We start from the raw sequence: 15,730 nt of genomic DNA, 5'->3' as shown, positions 1-15,730 counted from the left end.
TAATAGGATTAAGTTTCACCATGAGATGAAGTTTGATTCTTTTTCACATTCAACAGAAATTGTTAGATTGTAAAAGCAAATCTTCTTAAAAATATACATATCTACAATAACATTCCCTCAACCATTAATTTATTTTCACAAACACATTTTTCCATTCCAAATTCATGCAAAAATAGATCTTCCTTTCATAGCAGCTTTTGCAAACTACAGCAAAGCATAAAGTCTTATTTTAAAGCAAAATGAATTGTTATTTTGAAGATGCTACAGAAATTAAATGCAGCTCTGAATTATTTTGTAATAGTTATAAAATATATAAATATGTATAAATATATACAATGTAGAACATACTTTTGGAAATAAATTCTACACAGATCTTACCTTCTGAACATCAGCATCATGTTTTTGCTGCAATTTAAGTTTTTCTTCATGAAATTTAGCTTCCATTATTTTTATTTTCATTCCCAGCTTTAAAAGAAAACAATCATATTGTTATTAGTGCAAGTAATTATACTTTGGCCTTTACAAAAAGTTTTCCGATTATGCAAAGAAAATCTTTCCTCCCCCTGTCCCCCGCAATCCCTCCCCAAGGGAAATGCACATGAAAACTTCAGTTGCAATTACACCATGTAAATATTATAAAAGGTTTTAATTTATTTTAAAAAGAAAATTATAAAAGATTTTAGTTGATAATAGAGACAACTGCTACTGCCCAGAAAACTAATCTGTTTTTAAACAAACATTGCAAGATAAAAGCTTTATCATTTGTGCCAATACATAAATTATGGGTAAAAGCTCTAATCTTCTGGGTAGGTGTTTTTCTAAGTTATACAAAACATCAGGTATATCCTGTAGATCTCATTTATTCTGGGAAAGTTCATCATTTCTGATATTTCTTATTATAAACAAAATTCCTTTTGAATATGCTGTTACACTTCCAATATGATTTAAGAGTATTGCTCAGAGGACAATAACACAAATGTCTTGCTTTTGCTTTTTTTAGTTCAAAATACTATATCTAAAACTTCCCTCTGCCACAACATTTTTATCATGGCTTTTGAGGACATTGTTAAGATCTGATCCATATTTTACATCTGTCTTCTAAAAGGAATAATGATAATTTTTGGTCCATATTCTGGCTACCCCCTTGCATCTAGTTACTTCTGCTACTCAGGGACAAAGCTGCCCAAGCACAACCAGCTCTAACAATCCCTGGTCTTTTCATGATGAACAAATCAGAGTCAGATGGGGTGTTGGGGGGCAATGCCTGATCAACAGAAAAGTTCTCTGGGAGCACGTCTACATGAAACATTTACTGTGGGGCTGCCTAATTAACTCCTCAGTAAAGTCCTCACATCTACGTGTTGGCCCTATTAGGTCTCAGTAAACTGATACACACTGCCACAGATTAGTACTTGTAAATACAAGTACTATCCTGTGGCAGCGTTGTTTAATATGCAGGAACACGTGCAGATGCTGATGGGGCTAGCTGGGGCACAAAGGCGCTTCAGTGGGGGCTAGCCCTACACTAAAGCACCCTCATGCTCCAGCCAGCCCCTCTGCAGCGTGCTGAGCCAGGCCAAAGCAGGCCTGGGCTGGCAGCCTGACCCCCTAGGCCCTCTGTCAGCCAGGGCTGCAGCTCAACATGGAGCCCGGGAGCAATAAACTCTGGCGTGATATGCACTGGAGTTTATTGTGTCGCATTAATTTCACGTGTATGCACCCTGGGAGACTGTTATCCATGCTCAGATCCTGCACAGCTTGGCTGGAACCAAAAATCTGGCACCTTGTCTTGGATACAGAGTTAGGCAGAAGACAGGTCAGTGGGCACCTTACAGACTAAGTTGTTCAGAGGCATGAGCTTTAGTAAGCTGCAGCCTGCTTCACCAGATAGTAGGCTGCTCCGCCTTCTGCTTCACTTCAGACTGACACAGATAACTCTCACTAAGACAGAAGTGATAAACTGAATTATGATGTGATGACAGGCTGAGAGCCATAGAACTCTTCAGCCTAGAAAAGTGCAGGCTCAGGGGTGACCTGGTGAAAGCCTGTAAGTACATCAGGGTGAGCATCAGGACCTGGGGGAACATCTGTTCACCACAGCGCCCCAAGGGATGACAAGGTCAAATAGTCACAAACTCCTCCATGACCATTTTAGGCTGAACATATGGAAAAACTTCTTTACTGTCCGAGCCCCCAAAGTCTGGAATAGACTCCCCCCAGAGGTGATCTTCCGAGGTCCCTTCGATCCCTAAAGTCTATGAAATCTACGAAATGCCAAAGAATCAACAAATGTATTACAGTTTAAGAGGATTTTTTTTTATTTTTGGTACATATAAATACAGTAATTCAGGAACCAATCCCCATTTATTTTACAGAGAGACATAAACATATATAAGACAAGAAATGTGTTTACTAGCAGTTTACTATACAAAGAATTCTCTATTTCACTTACCACAAATGAATACAGTATCCCAAAAGGACAGAAAGCATGGGATTTACAAGAGCTTTTGGAGTAAAGTGCCGAAATGCTACCAGAATCTAAATTCATGATGTGTTTTTCAATTTTATACAAAATGTTTTTCTGTGCTGCATACTTCATTCGTAACCTATATGATGTTATCTAACAGTCTTCCAGGGTGCACAGCTAACTGATGAAGTGAGCTCTTGCTCTCAAAAGCTAATGCACCTCTGATTCACTTCGTCTATAAGGTGCATACATATATCCTGTCTTCTATGTGTGACATTATTGTCACTTGTTACTGGTGATGACGCATGATGCAGGTTGAAATCTGGAAACATCTTTGTCCCTAATGTAGACTATTTTATTAGACATCTACTTATAAAAGAGTATACAGTATTTTGAAACAAAATATGAGAAAACTTAAGTGCACATTTGTATTTAGGAGGACATTAACCTTCCTTCATTAAATTAAATTCACTTACCTTCATGTTGGGTAGCTGATTATAGTAACTCTTATCTACATGCCACTTTCCATTTAGTTTTTTGTTCTTCTTTACTGGCCTAGTATCACATAGTCCAAACACAAAACTTTCTACAAATAATACTACGGTGACCCTTTCGTGCCTTTCAGAAAGAAAGTAGATAATAATTTGGACAACTCTGCTTTGCTCATCTTCATGAGGAAAGCAATTGCTAGGTTATGAACAGATTGATGTCCATCTACACCAGTGGTTCTCAACATTTTTAGACTCGGGCACCCCTCAGTAACTTCTGTAAATTTAGCAGCAGCTTCCACATAGCCCCTCCTCTTCCCTGCCCAAGGGAGACAAGCCCTCCCCCTGCCCCACTCTGCACCTACATTTGCCTTAATTCATGAAACCAAGGAGTGCTCAGGTTGAGAATCACTGTTCTGGCAGCTCCAGGTTTGCATGGATCAGCTGAGACGCTTGGAAGGGACCTGCTTTTCCAGAGATGTTGAGCTTCACCTCCCTGCCAAGGGTGGCTCCTCCCTATGCTTGGCACTATCCAGAGTGGCAGCATTTGAGATTAAACCATCCCTCACTGTGGCTCACATACCCAGCAAGCCAACCCCCCGGAAACAGCCTCCTGAGGACTGATAGCAGACTGTAGCTTCCCCTACAAGAACCTGTCTCTCCTGCTCCAACTTCCCACTCTCATCACATCCTGCTCCTGCGAGCCAGCTGGCCTAACGGAGAAGCTGGGGGGAGAGCCCAAGCCATCAGTCCGTGGAGCCAATGTACCCTGCTCCTCCCACTGAGGCAGGTGTGTTTGGAAGTGGCAGGTCCAGGGAGCTTGAGGGAACCGCGCTGCCCAGCCTGTCCAAATGCTGGTTGCTGTGCAGGGGTACACAGGCTCTGTGCTGGACCCATTCTCCTCCTGGTAACAGAGGCACACAGGCTACTTCCACCTGCCCCGTGTGCCTGTGCTTCTGAGAGACATGGAGGGTCAGGCCAGGAAGAGCTGTGGCAGGACCAGGGACTCCTGACTGCTTTAGGTTTGTCAGAAAACCCTAATGCACGTAAAAGCGTGTGTTCATGCAGATTTTCCCACTTACACCTGAAACACTGAGAATCACTGATCTGCACTAACAGTTCAATAAGCATTTATTTTATTCCTGATTAAGTAAAGAGTAAAGAGGTAGTTTAAAACAAAGCATATGAAGTTCTAACTTGACATAGAAAAATAATGCATTTTTCACTGAAGATATTTATCCATATCTGAAAAGTTTGCAATGAAGTGTGAAATTTAGCCATTGCCATTGACTGAGTATCATTCCTTTGGGTTTCTGTCATTGTTTATTCTCCTTACAAAGACTATGAAGCAATTAAACCCTAAGGCCATGTAAACAATACTGATGTCAAACATCTGTGCTGCCCCTGTTATTTAAAGCCATGGAGGGTGATACCAACAGAACAGGTTTGAAATGACTAGTCACACTTTACTTTCAAAAAATAATCAACAGCAAATAATTAATTATGGTGTGATGGATTATCATCATGCCACTGCACTTCATTTTCTCAAGGCAGCTTAGTATCACAATTTAAGTAGTAAATCTCATAATCTAACCCTTGGTAGCCATTCTATTACTTCCATCAATCATGGCAAGATATTTCCCCAGTTTTTTCTGCCCCCATGTCACAATCTCACTATTAATCTTTTCTTGCATAAATTTTCAGATACAGTACAATTTATTTGATCTGTTTACATATCTGATGTATAAACATCTCACTAAGTAGATCACCCATGTTATTTTGTGCCTGGGGAATTACAAAGACTTTGAAGTCCTATTGATCAACTGTTCGCTTATCTACACTGCACTGATCACCTTCAGGCCAGAGATGGCTTCTGAAAGGTTTCATGGATATAATTTTTTTTGGATATTTGCCAGAACTGTATATGCTTGCTTGCCAGACTTTTTTTCACTATGTGTATGAGAGGTGTAAACAATAAAACAGAACTTCAAAGTAAAAACAAATAATGTAGGACAATGTATTGTATTTATCTTACAATATATGACAAAACTTCAAACAGCTGCATAACACCAAAACAAAAAGGAATTATTACTTCACAATGAAAAGTTTCAGTTTCCCATTTTTTGTTAAACAAAACTATATTCTTGTCCACACAATTAATAAACTTCCACTGAAGGCTATTTACTCAAGTCTTCATATATGAGGTTAAATAATAATAAACAAGAACAGCTTACACTTGTATAGTGTTTTCATCGGCATGTTTCATAGCACTAAATGCAGGAATACTGCACTTTCAGCACCCAGAGGTATACTGTATATAAATACCTGCTTCCCAGGAACATTTAATATTTTTATGAGAAAATCTTTAGTCATAACTGATTGGAAATCCCTTTACTATTATAATTTATTTTCACATATTTATGTTGCACTGAATGTTTCAAAGGCATAATATAAAATATTAAAACCCTAACTCCCAACATCTAAAACCTTACTGTTGCTAACACATTTCTATGGTTTAATGCAATGAATAGCACCCAATAATTACTATGTAGCATGGACATATGAAAGCTAAGGGAGAAAACTTGGCTCCATGTGAATCAATACAAACTCCATTCATTCAAGGTGGTCAGAATCGCATCCTGCAAGCTTTACAAGGCATAACATACATGCATTTTACAGAAGACGCAGTACAGTGAAAAAAGTAATAAGAATTCCTCTTCCTGTACTTCACAAAATGAAGAATTTGCAGAGGCCACAGTATCCTGCAGGGAATTTGTATTATGTTTTCTGGGGACATTTTCTCCTACTTATAGCTAACATGACTACCAGTAATAAGATATACAGAAACATTTCTAGAAATATGAATGGATACTAGACAAGAAAGATGAAAAGGTTCTCTGCATCAGACAGAAAACTATAATTAGGCTGCAACAAATGTTAGCTATTGTACATCAAATAGCTGTCATTTCACTTTTTCAAGATATTTTTGCTTAATTCTATGAAAGAGAAGATAAATGAAGTGAAATGAAAAATAAATGAAAATAAAAAAAAATGAAATCCTGAGTTCGTATAAAGCCTTGCTGAAGATCACATAACAAATCACTGGCAAAGGTGGAAGCAAATATGCATTCTTTATGTCTACTTTTTATTTATACAGAAGTTTATATAATAAGTGTAAAGTTTATCCCCACATTAATTTATCTTACTTTTTTCAATATTGTACTAACATTACAAAATACAGTTATTCTCAAAGCTGTTACAACTATGTGAATTACACCTTACGTTGTGACCCAGCTACACGTTCCACCAATTCATGGCATGAAAAAACAGGCAATAAGCTACACAGTTATTCCACAAAAAGTGTGTAGTAACTTAGTCATTTGTTGTAATCACACGATTAACTGAATGTGTGGCCAAGAGCTGCCCTGTGGCTGGGCGCTCCATCAACTGAAGGGCTCCCAGCTGCAGGGGTGCACTCCCCCCTTGCAGTGGTGGCAGTATTGTGACCTGCAAGGCTTGCAGAAGAGAGAATGCTGCCCCCTCTGCAAACCTTGGGCCCAAGCCCCTTGGGCTGTGGGGCTCAGAGCAGGGAGAAGGCTGTCCCCGCTGCAAGACTTGTGAGGTGCAAGGCTTGCAGCCGCAGCAGCGTTCCCCATGTTGCCCCCCTTGTGAGCCCCACAGCCCATGTCAGCTGCCACACATGGCTGCATGGATTGCACAGTAGATCCCACTGCACTTTTACCTGCACATATAAAGGGGCCCTTAGATGTTAAATGTATATGTTGTAAAAAAAAATCCACAGACAGAGTTTTATATATTGTGAGAGCTAAGATAGCTAATGGACTTTATAGATTTGGATGTCATCACCAATGTTTTCATACACGAAAGTGGCCTGCACAAGAGGAAGAAGGGGGAGGAGTTTTAGGTTTCTGGATAAGTTGACAGAAAATTCTCCAGCAAATAAAAGAATTTCAGCAGAAGACAGATTTGCATATATCAAGAGCAAACTTTCATATGCGACTATTTTGCTTCAAATGCAATGGATTTTAGTACTCTTCCATTGTAACACCAGGCTGTAAGAGCATTTTGTACCCAAGAGCTTAGTGATCTTCATGTCTCAAGCATAAAAGAAAAAAAGAGAAAGACACATTTCTCTTTGTAAGAGTTAAAGAAGATTCACAGTCTGTGCCTTTTGCCAATGCTATTTAGTACTATAGGATAGGCTGGAAGGGACCTCACACGGTCATCTAGTCCAGCCCCCTGCTCAAGACAAGATCATCCCTGACTAAACCATCTGAGCTGTCTGAAAGAAAACAAGAGAAAAATCTGAAGTCTTAAAGATGGGGGCTGCTTCACTGTGCATGATTTTACATATAATAGCTTATCCTAATATTCCAAAGAGCTTAAAAACTACGCTACATTTAAGTTGCTCCAGAAAAGCCATGTATGACTGCAGTAAAGCTTACACAGCCACACCGAATCTACTTGCAAATAATTTATCAAGGAACAAGATGAAGGCTTCCTTGACAAAGGTGATACTCTGGTGAGAAGTCAAGTATCCTTCACAGCTAAAGACTTCAAGGAGAGTCCTTGGCTTTGAGCAACAGGATGATCAAGCGTAGATATAACATAGCCTTTCCTCCAGGGCTCCAGGCAACTAACCACTAATCAACTGATGCCCCCCCGCTGAGGTTTGATTCATTCCAATTGATGAGTCTGGATTTCTACATATGTAACAAGGAATGTGAGAGACTTTGATGATTGGAATATTTTTGTTATACATAAAATACTTATTTAAGTATGAAGAGCAGTGTTCTTTCCATCGTTTAAAGCAGTGGGCTCAATCTTTGCACCCCACAGACCAGATGAATGACAAGGGGCCAGTCCACAGGCCAGATAGAGCCCTATGCACCAGGATCGGGACTGGGCCCTGGGGACCTACTACTGCCCCATCCCACCCCCACAAGCCAGGATTGGGCCCCAGGAACCCAGTGCTACCCTCACCCAACCCACAGTGGAATTGGGCCCTGGGCCCTAGCACTGCCCGCTCCCAGCCCTCTGTATTGGGATCGGGCACCTGATCATAGTGCACAGACCTTAAGGCTCCCCACACGTCCAAAAATTTGGCAGCAGGGGAGCAGTAGCACCATTCCCCAGGCTGCCAAATTTCCAGAGTATGGGGAGCCCCATGGGTCAGATGTTGCAATGCTGTGGGCCAGATATGGCCTGAGGGTTGGGGGTTATGCATCCCTTGTTTAAAGTGTTTAAATCACCTCCAACAGGTTTCTTTTAGGGAGCTCAGATACCATTTTTCCTCTCTTCCTACTTGTTTTATATTTGTAAAACTTTATCAGATTTTCAAACATATCCTACAAATCTAGGGAAATCATAAATAACATTCTTCCTACTGGAATGTAATATACAATAAAAACAGGTTTTTGCATTAACTTTTTGCATTTTCTTGATGTACCACAGTTCAATACTTCAGTACAACAACAAAATTTCTGTGCATTGTTTCATTAACTAATGGTGCTCCTGATTTCATTAACTAATGGTGCTAATGTTAGATGTGGAAAGAAATTAAAAAGAAATTATGCAAAACGTATACTTGTGATATCGAAGTGAGGTTATAACTGGCATTTTGAATTAGCAAACACATAACTTAAACCTAATACTGCAAAAGTTATTAATCCTATTTATTATGGTAGCATATGAGGGGTCAACTGTGGTAGGCATATATGACAGACTCTGGATTTAATTGTGATACTTCTGTTTTAAATGAATTCAGGTTGTTATAATGTTGCATGCCATACCTGTAGTGGAGAGATGTGAGGATCAGAATGTGCTACAAAAAGGTCTAAAACATGTTTAACAGATGTCAAAGCATAGATAGATAAGAACCCTAAATACCTAGGCAATAAATAGAGCTCTGAACTGCACCAACACTGCAACCTCTTGTGCCTCCGGTCCAGTCCAGCTGGAACCTGGTACTCATGCAGAATTGTGTTGACTTCAAAGGGACTCAGGCATGATCAGAGCAGAGTGCAGGATTACAACCTAAAAAAAGTTCCTAAAAGGAACTTTATTTGTCAGTTAACCCTCCTTCTGAAATGCTAGTGCAAGTGGCAGAAATCAGACTGATTTGATTACGCAGAATGAATCAGAATGATCAAATATAGAAAATTGAAACAATAATTATATTTCACAATGATCATTCTTTATTTTGTGTTTTTATCAGCCATTGGCCCAGTCTTCAACTGCATTCACGTCAGTGTTTATTAAAATATCACAAAAAGACATTGTCACTAACTTTATTTTTCATCTTCAACATGCAGCCATAATATTGGGCATAAGCTTATAATTTTCACTCCGTTTATTATAAAACTATTATGCTGTACGTGAAAAGTTAAACTTAAATAAAAACTGACTTTGAGGTGAAGATTAATAATACAGCTAGAGATTAATTCCCAGCTGCCTGACAACCATCTGGACATTCTACTGGTTAAAACACTGGTCTGAATTGCTAACCCACCTCTTTGATCTTTCTCAATGTCTCCAGTGCACATGTACAATAATTAAAGACATAAGTTACTTATGTGACACAGAAAGCACTGGTAAGAGAAATCTATGGCCAGAAAAATTAGCATTAGTAATTATAAAAGGCTATGCTTTGTGTATTCATCTATTCTTGCTGTATCACGCCATCCTACCACTAAAATAAGTTTGTTGGGTTTACTATTTTAAACCCTGAGAGGTCAAAGTAAACAGAAATCAGATTTCACGACACTGAAGACAATGAGTAGGGCCTGGTTTAAATCATAGGTCCAGCTCACTAACATCGTGCCGGTGCTGCCACTTCCGCGCCCAGATCGTGGCACCTGCCCTACGCCCCCCGATGGGCTGGGGGGCAGGTTTAGGGAATGGCTTAATTGCAGCAGCAGAGGTCTTGCTCCTAATGCTTCTGATTGCTGCTGAAAAGCCCGCGCCCTCCCCATGCCTCACTGGAAAAGGCAGGAACAGCAGTAGCAGCCATCTGGCCTGCGTTGTTTCTGACAGGCAGGGACGAAATTCCCTTTTCAAAAGTGTCACGGAGCTCATCGTCTTCACTGCTGATTGGCTGATGCTGAGCTCAGCGGCCGGCAGACTCACTGCTGATTGGCTGGGAGCCCAGCAGAGCAGAGCGACATTCTCTGTAGCCTTAACAAGGCAGTATCTTATGCCACCTTAATGGGAAGTCATTAAGGCTGGCGCATAGATCCTGCGAAGGCTGCTTGAAGAGGGGGTGGCTTCCCCCACTGGGGACGTTTGGGGCAAGGAAGGTTCTTGTCGGCAACCAGGTGATATTCTCCAGGGCAACGCTGGCAGCCATAAAGGTTCTGATGAGCGTGAATTCCCCCTCTCTCCTTGCCTCACTACTCTCCATTGTCCTCTTGAACATGGAGGACAGGGCCATCTGTTTCTTGGGCTCACTTTCACCCTGGACAGCAGCAGCAGCCTTCCACTTTATATGGGATTTGGCCTCCAAATGCCAATCAGTGCTGTTCTTTCTGCACAGGTCCAACGTCATGTTACAGGATGAGCAAAAGAGCTTGCCACCATCTGCATGGAGGGTTCCTGTAGCATACGGCTTTACCTGGTCTTGGGCTCAGATGTTCTTGGTTTACCTCACTGAAGGCAGACAGCAGCGTGATTGGAGCAGGGAAGCAGGCAGGCAATGATGTAGCTGCCTGAATAATCATACCAAAAGCCTCCTGCTTCCCTGACTGGCTGCTCTTATATTTATGTGTGTGTGTGTATACTGGCTTCCCAAGCTCAGTCTCTCCATGTGGTCGGGCTGCTGCTGCTGCTCTCCATTGAAGGTAAGAGACTTTTTCCTGGATCTGGAAGCTACTGGCTGCCTTAAGCACAAAAGCCCTGCTGCTGGATTGGGAAGGTTGCTCCTCGGTGCATATGTTCTCTTCCCCGCCCCCAATGCCAAGCGTCCCATTTTACCCACCCAGAGGAGTAAACACCCCCCTCCCCTCCCCATCCCCAAGCTCTCTACTCCCACTGTCTGTTTGTGACCCCTTCCTCCAGGGTGCTAAGCCTTTGCTCCTGGCCTGCAGCAGCCATGTGGTTACAACAAAATGCCATGATATGGCTGTTTGCTAGGGAACTCCATGTCCCTGTCTCAAAGGGAACTCCCCAGCAAGCAGCCATAATGGCATTTCTTTGCAAATCACATTTTTCATTAAAGATACTTAATTTTTGTGATTTGAATTAGAAATGCAAAAGTGCAATTTAAACCAGGCCCTAACATCTTGTGTAAAGAAACATTTGTTGGAATAGGCGCCTAATGGGTCAGCAATCACATGAATGGACGATGGTTGATATACATTAAGCACACACAAGCACATCTGTATGTGGCATGTGAAAGGGAGTGGGGGTAGCCATGGTTTGCAAATAAATTAACTTCAATCCAACTCTTGACCCTCCTTTCCCCAATCTCTACAGAAAAATATTCCTTTCAAATATAGTACATCAGATTTTGAGCTGTGGTAGAAGTTTTATATGTATCTAGAGTTATAATAGTTAACGACTGTAAAACAATTTAGGAGGGACATAAAACATTAAGCTTCAAAACTTAAGACAATCTCTATCAAAGGTAAGATTAAGAATTGCAGATGAAGGAGACGAGAAACAAATGATCTCGTCTGAGATTTCCTGAACTTTGTTCAAAAAATGTGCCTACTCTAGGGCATAAGATACTGAATGGCATGGGCATATGTACCACTAAGAGTTAAGGGAACTGAAGAAGGCATTCTTAAATTTTAACAACCCAGAAAGGATTATCTGCAAGATTTTAAGCACTTTTTTGGGTTCTTTTTATCACGTCAAAAGCTAAAAGGTTGAGGAAGACAGTGCAAAACTGTAGACACATGATACGGTAAATGCAATATAACCTACCTCAGACACCAGAGTAAGTTACACTGCTCTCCAGAAGAGAGACACCCAGCTCTCTCACGGTGGTCACCCAGGCTGTTTCACCACTAGTTGGTGGAGAAACAAGTAACAGTATGTTTACAGTGAGCAAAAAGCTACTCTGGGATGAACTGGACTAGCACTGTGATGGTAACCTACCTACATACAGTTAGTCCTGACTTTCCAAGGGATAACTTTTACCCTGAAATAGAATGACTAACACTGATGCAGGGCTATACAATATATGTCCACTCAACATTTCCACTAGTGGAAAGGCAGATTATATCTATGTAAATATACTAACTATGACAGTACTTGAAGTGCATGGAGACCCACAAAAAAAAAAGAAGGGGACTGTTAAGCAAAGGAAAAGAAAGAAGAGAAAAATTGGGGTCAGAAGAGTAAAAAGAAGCCATCTGTCTCCATCCCTTTTGTAATCTTAAGGTTACATCTATGGGATGCAAAGTAATGCCATGCAGAAAGACTGAAGCTAGCTCTACACGCACTAGCTTCAGAACCAGATGCAGTGCAGCTAGGTTAGGGTGGCACTGACTTCAGGCTAATTACTTCTGCTGGTTGCAGAGTTAACATGTTCTTAGCTAGCACAATATTTCTGCACAATATTGCATTGTGCTGTGCATGCATACCCAAAAAACTGTCTAAACCAGCAGTCCAATTTTACAAGGCTCTGTGCTCCCCACCCCACCAAGACTGACCATGAAAGCAATAATAAGAGTTGGGGACTCCATCACAGCCATTTTCTTTCCACTAGTGTTACTGGACTCGTAAAATTTGAAAATGTGCAATTAGGATGGTTAACCCCATGACAGGTCTAACTAGGACTGAGTTATAGAACTACTAAAAATGGTACCGATACATATACTTTAAATACCCTTTATCTATCTTTGGTCTTGCTTACACAATTTGCACCCGTTTAATTAAACTAGTTCAACCAAACTAGTTCCAAACCATTGTGTGGGCACCCTTATGTCACCTTACTTACTCCCAATCAGCTGAAGGTAAAACAAAATAAACCTGTTTATAAATGAAATTAGTGTCCACACGGCCTGTTACAAAAAAGAGAACAAGTGAAGAGATGGAACTATATGTCTCAAATACTTGTGTTTAAAAGAAGGCTGTGAAGATTGTGGTCATCAAATTATTTGAATAGCAAGGATATAAGGAAAGTTAAACACTTTTTAAAGAGTCGGATTAAGGTTTAAATGAAGTTATTGAGTTTATGCATAGATTTTGGTTCTTTAAGTATCCACAACTGATAAGAGATTATAGGGATTTTTTTAAACTGCATAATAAAGTAAGTTATTATATGACCGCTCTTACAGAAAATGTAAACCTGTGTATTAATTTATTTATATCCAGCTATGTTTCTTTATAAATGAATGAAGAATAACAGGCTAAAAATACTCCTAATACATCCTTTCATAATTTGTGATGAAACGCATAAAGCCAAACTTTATTCCCATCCTAGAAAGAAAATATCCTTCTCCTTTCAAGAATAAATACAATTCATGAAAGTGCCTTTGTATAAAATGGTAAGTGGGGATTCAATCACATCTATTGTAGGCTCAAAGATTTTTTCAACCTTTAAATAGTAGAGGCCCTGGCAAACCTCATCTGAGCAGGTGCCTTTTCTGACCTACTCTCAAATGCAGTTTATATATTATGAAGTGTCGAAATTAACCCCTTCCTGGGGCTTGGTTTTATTAACATACATATTAACACTTACCCACATTTCTGTACAAACCTCTTTCCCCAGAATTGGTGTTTCTAAGATTCTTTTCTCTATTCTGTTTCCTTACTTTGTAAACATGCATCTCATTATACCAATATAAACTGTGAGTGTACACACACATATACACACACACAAATGTATCATATTCACATTCTTATTTAGTCATATTGCTCAGGAAAACAATACTGATAGAGTTTCTTACATTCTTGGCTAATATGACAAAACTATCCATTGTCCATGAAAAGAAAATGTCTGATCCATTATGTAGCCTCAAGCACAACAATTTTAATTTATGTTGTTAGAAGCTCAAGCTAATTACAAGGGTTGCTCTTTAGAGTACTGCCTACTTATTAGTTTTTATGTATTGTTTTTAATCTGGCATGCATTAAATGTCAAATTTGTATATTTAAGTACTTTCCCATAGAAGAAATCAATTATGCAGAAGATTAAAAAAAAATAAATAAAAGTTCATTCTCACTGACCACTTCATAAAATTCCTGTAAGGAGAAACCAGTCAGATGATTCACCCTGACAGACCTGAGATCAAAGTCACTGTCTCCGTTCTCAGACCAGCCTTTCCTAGCTGGTTGTATTTTTATTCACTTTTGTTTCACGTCCCTGTCTCAATCAAATTTTCTTGTAAGTAATGTTTTATCCTGAAATGTCTGTACATTTTCTCTTCTATAAACACTTCAGTCATTGATACTGCAATTATCTCTATTTTCTCTTGATCCTAGGTACTCTTGTCCTTTCTCACCTGTATTTCTATTCACCTTACATCACTTGTCCTTTCCTCCTCCTGGAATGAGGACTTTGCCAAGTCTCTCAATGCAGGTAACGGTATCCTGCCAGGTGAGAATAACACAGTGACTCAACTGCTTTCAACATTTCAAACTCTGGATCCTCACACCCATGAAAACATTAAATATAACGCTAGAACTGTAGCAGGGTGATCGTGCGCAAATGAGTGCTGGGCTCTAAATACATAAATCCAAAGACAGTCCCTGCCTGGAAGATCTTATAATCAAAATGTTCACACACCATCTGGAGCTATCATACACCAACAAAGGGAGAAACCAGAGGATAAGGGTTATATAAACAAGGACATCCTGTCACCTTGTTGAAATAGGGACATTCTTGTCCTCTAATACATACAAGAGCCCTCCCTTCTGCCATCCAATCCCTAACTCAATAAAATCCCTTTACAGCAGTGATTCTTAAAGGATGTGCTGCAAAAGCAGCAGAAGTATGTTGTGAAAAAAGGACGGGATCTGGCCCTGGCTGTAACAGCTGCACATGGCAGGATCAGGCCTCAGCTGGGCCATCACTGTACAGAGCATCAGGGCCACAGATTGGATCCAGCCCACAAACTAGAGAGTAAAGCATGCCACTAATTTTAATCCAGTAAAAAAAGTATGTCCTAGGTATCCAAAGTTTGGGAAACACTACTTTACAGGGAAGGAGTGCCCCTTCCCCCAGTCCCCAGTGTCCAACCGGCCTTAGTACATACTCCATCAACAACCAGCACCATCTGTCATCACTCCACATGACACACCAGAGACATGCATTTTACACCCATTCCACGTGGTCTATGGAAAAAGCACCCAATGCCCTCAATACTTTTCCTCTCCCTAGCACTTCATTTTCTGATATCAAAAGCTCCTACATCTCTGCATGCTCTGCCACATTCATACCTGCTCACCAGCGCAGCTGCCTACATGAACAGACAACTGACAGTCTCTCCCATACTTAGCCAGCACAGAGTAGACAGGGAGGCATCTCCTTGGTCCTTCTGTAGTCCAACATCCAACAAAAAAGTTATTATGGAAGTCCAGGATCATAACAAGATCAACTAACAGATGGCAAAACCTAAATTCTCACTTGTCCCCCATGTCACAGACCAAGCTTCATATCACGGGAGCACAGCCTTCCAGTTATCACCACATTTCAAATATAATTAAGACAACCCAAACTGGCATCATAAAACAGAACTACAGTGTACTCAAAGGCCCTATATATACCCTTACACTAGCAATCGTGATGTTACTATAACAACTTTTG

At 40.3% G+C, this 15,730-nt stretch overlaps 1 protein-coding gene across 8 annotated transcripts in view; it reads right to left on the bottom strand.

Annotated features, from left to right (window-relative positions):
• CEP112 (centrosomal protein 112) overlaps nt 1-15,730 on the bottom strand; it is a 279,030-nt gene that overhangs the window by 203,192 nt on the left and 60,108 nt on the right. For all 8 annotated transcript variants that reach the window (XM_090059025.1, XM_090059029.1, XM_090059032.1 and 5 more), the window contains one exon: nt 379-465. In XM_090059025.1, coding sequence (XP_089915151.1) covers nt 379-465 — 87 coding nt within the window. The remainder of the gene's footprint in view (nt 1-378; nt 466-15,730) is intronic.

Source organism: Crocodylus siamensis, chromosome 8 (assembly GCF_052110815.1).
Source record: "Crocodylus siamensis isolate JL-2025a chromosome 8, ASM5211081v1, whole genome shotgun sequence".
NCBI classification, from domain to species: Eukaryota; Metazoa; Chordata; order Crocodylia; family Crocodylidae; genus Crocodylus; species Crocodylus siamensis.
The sequence above is the reverse complement of the archived record's forward strand: the minus strand, read 5'-3'. Positions and strand labels throughout refer to the sequence as shown.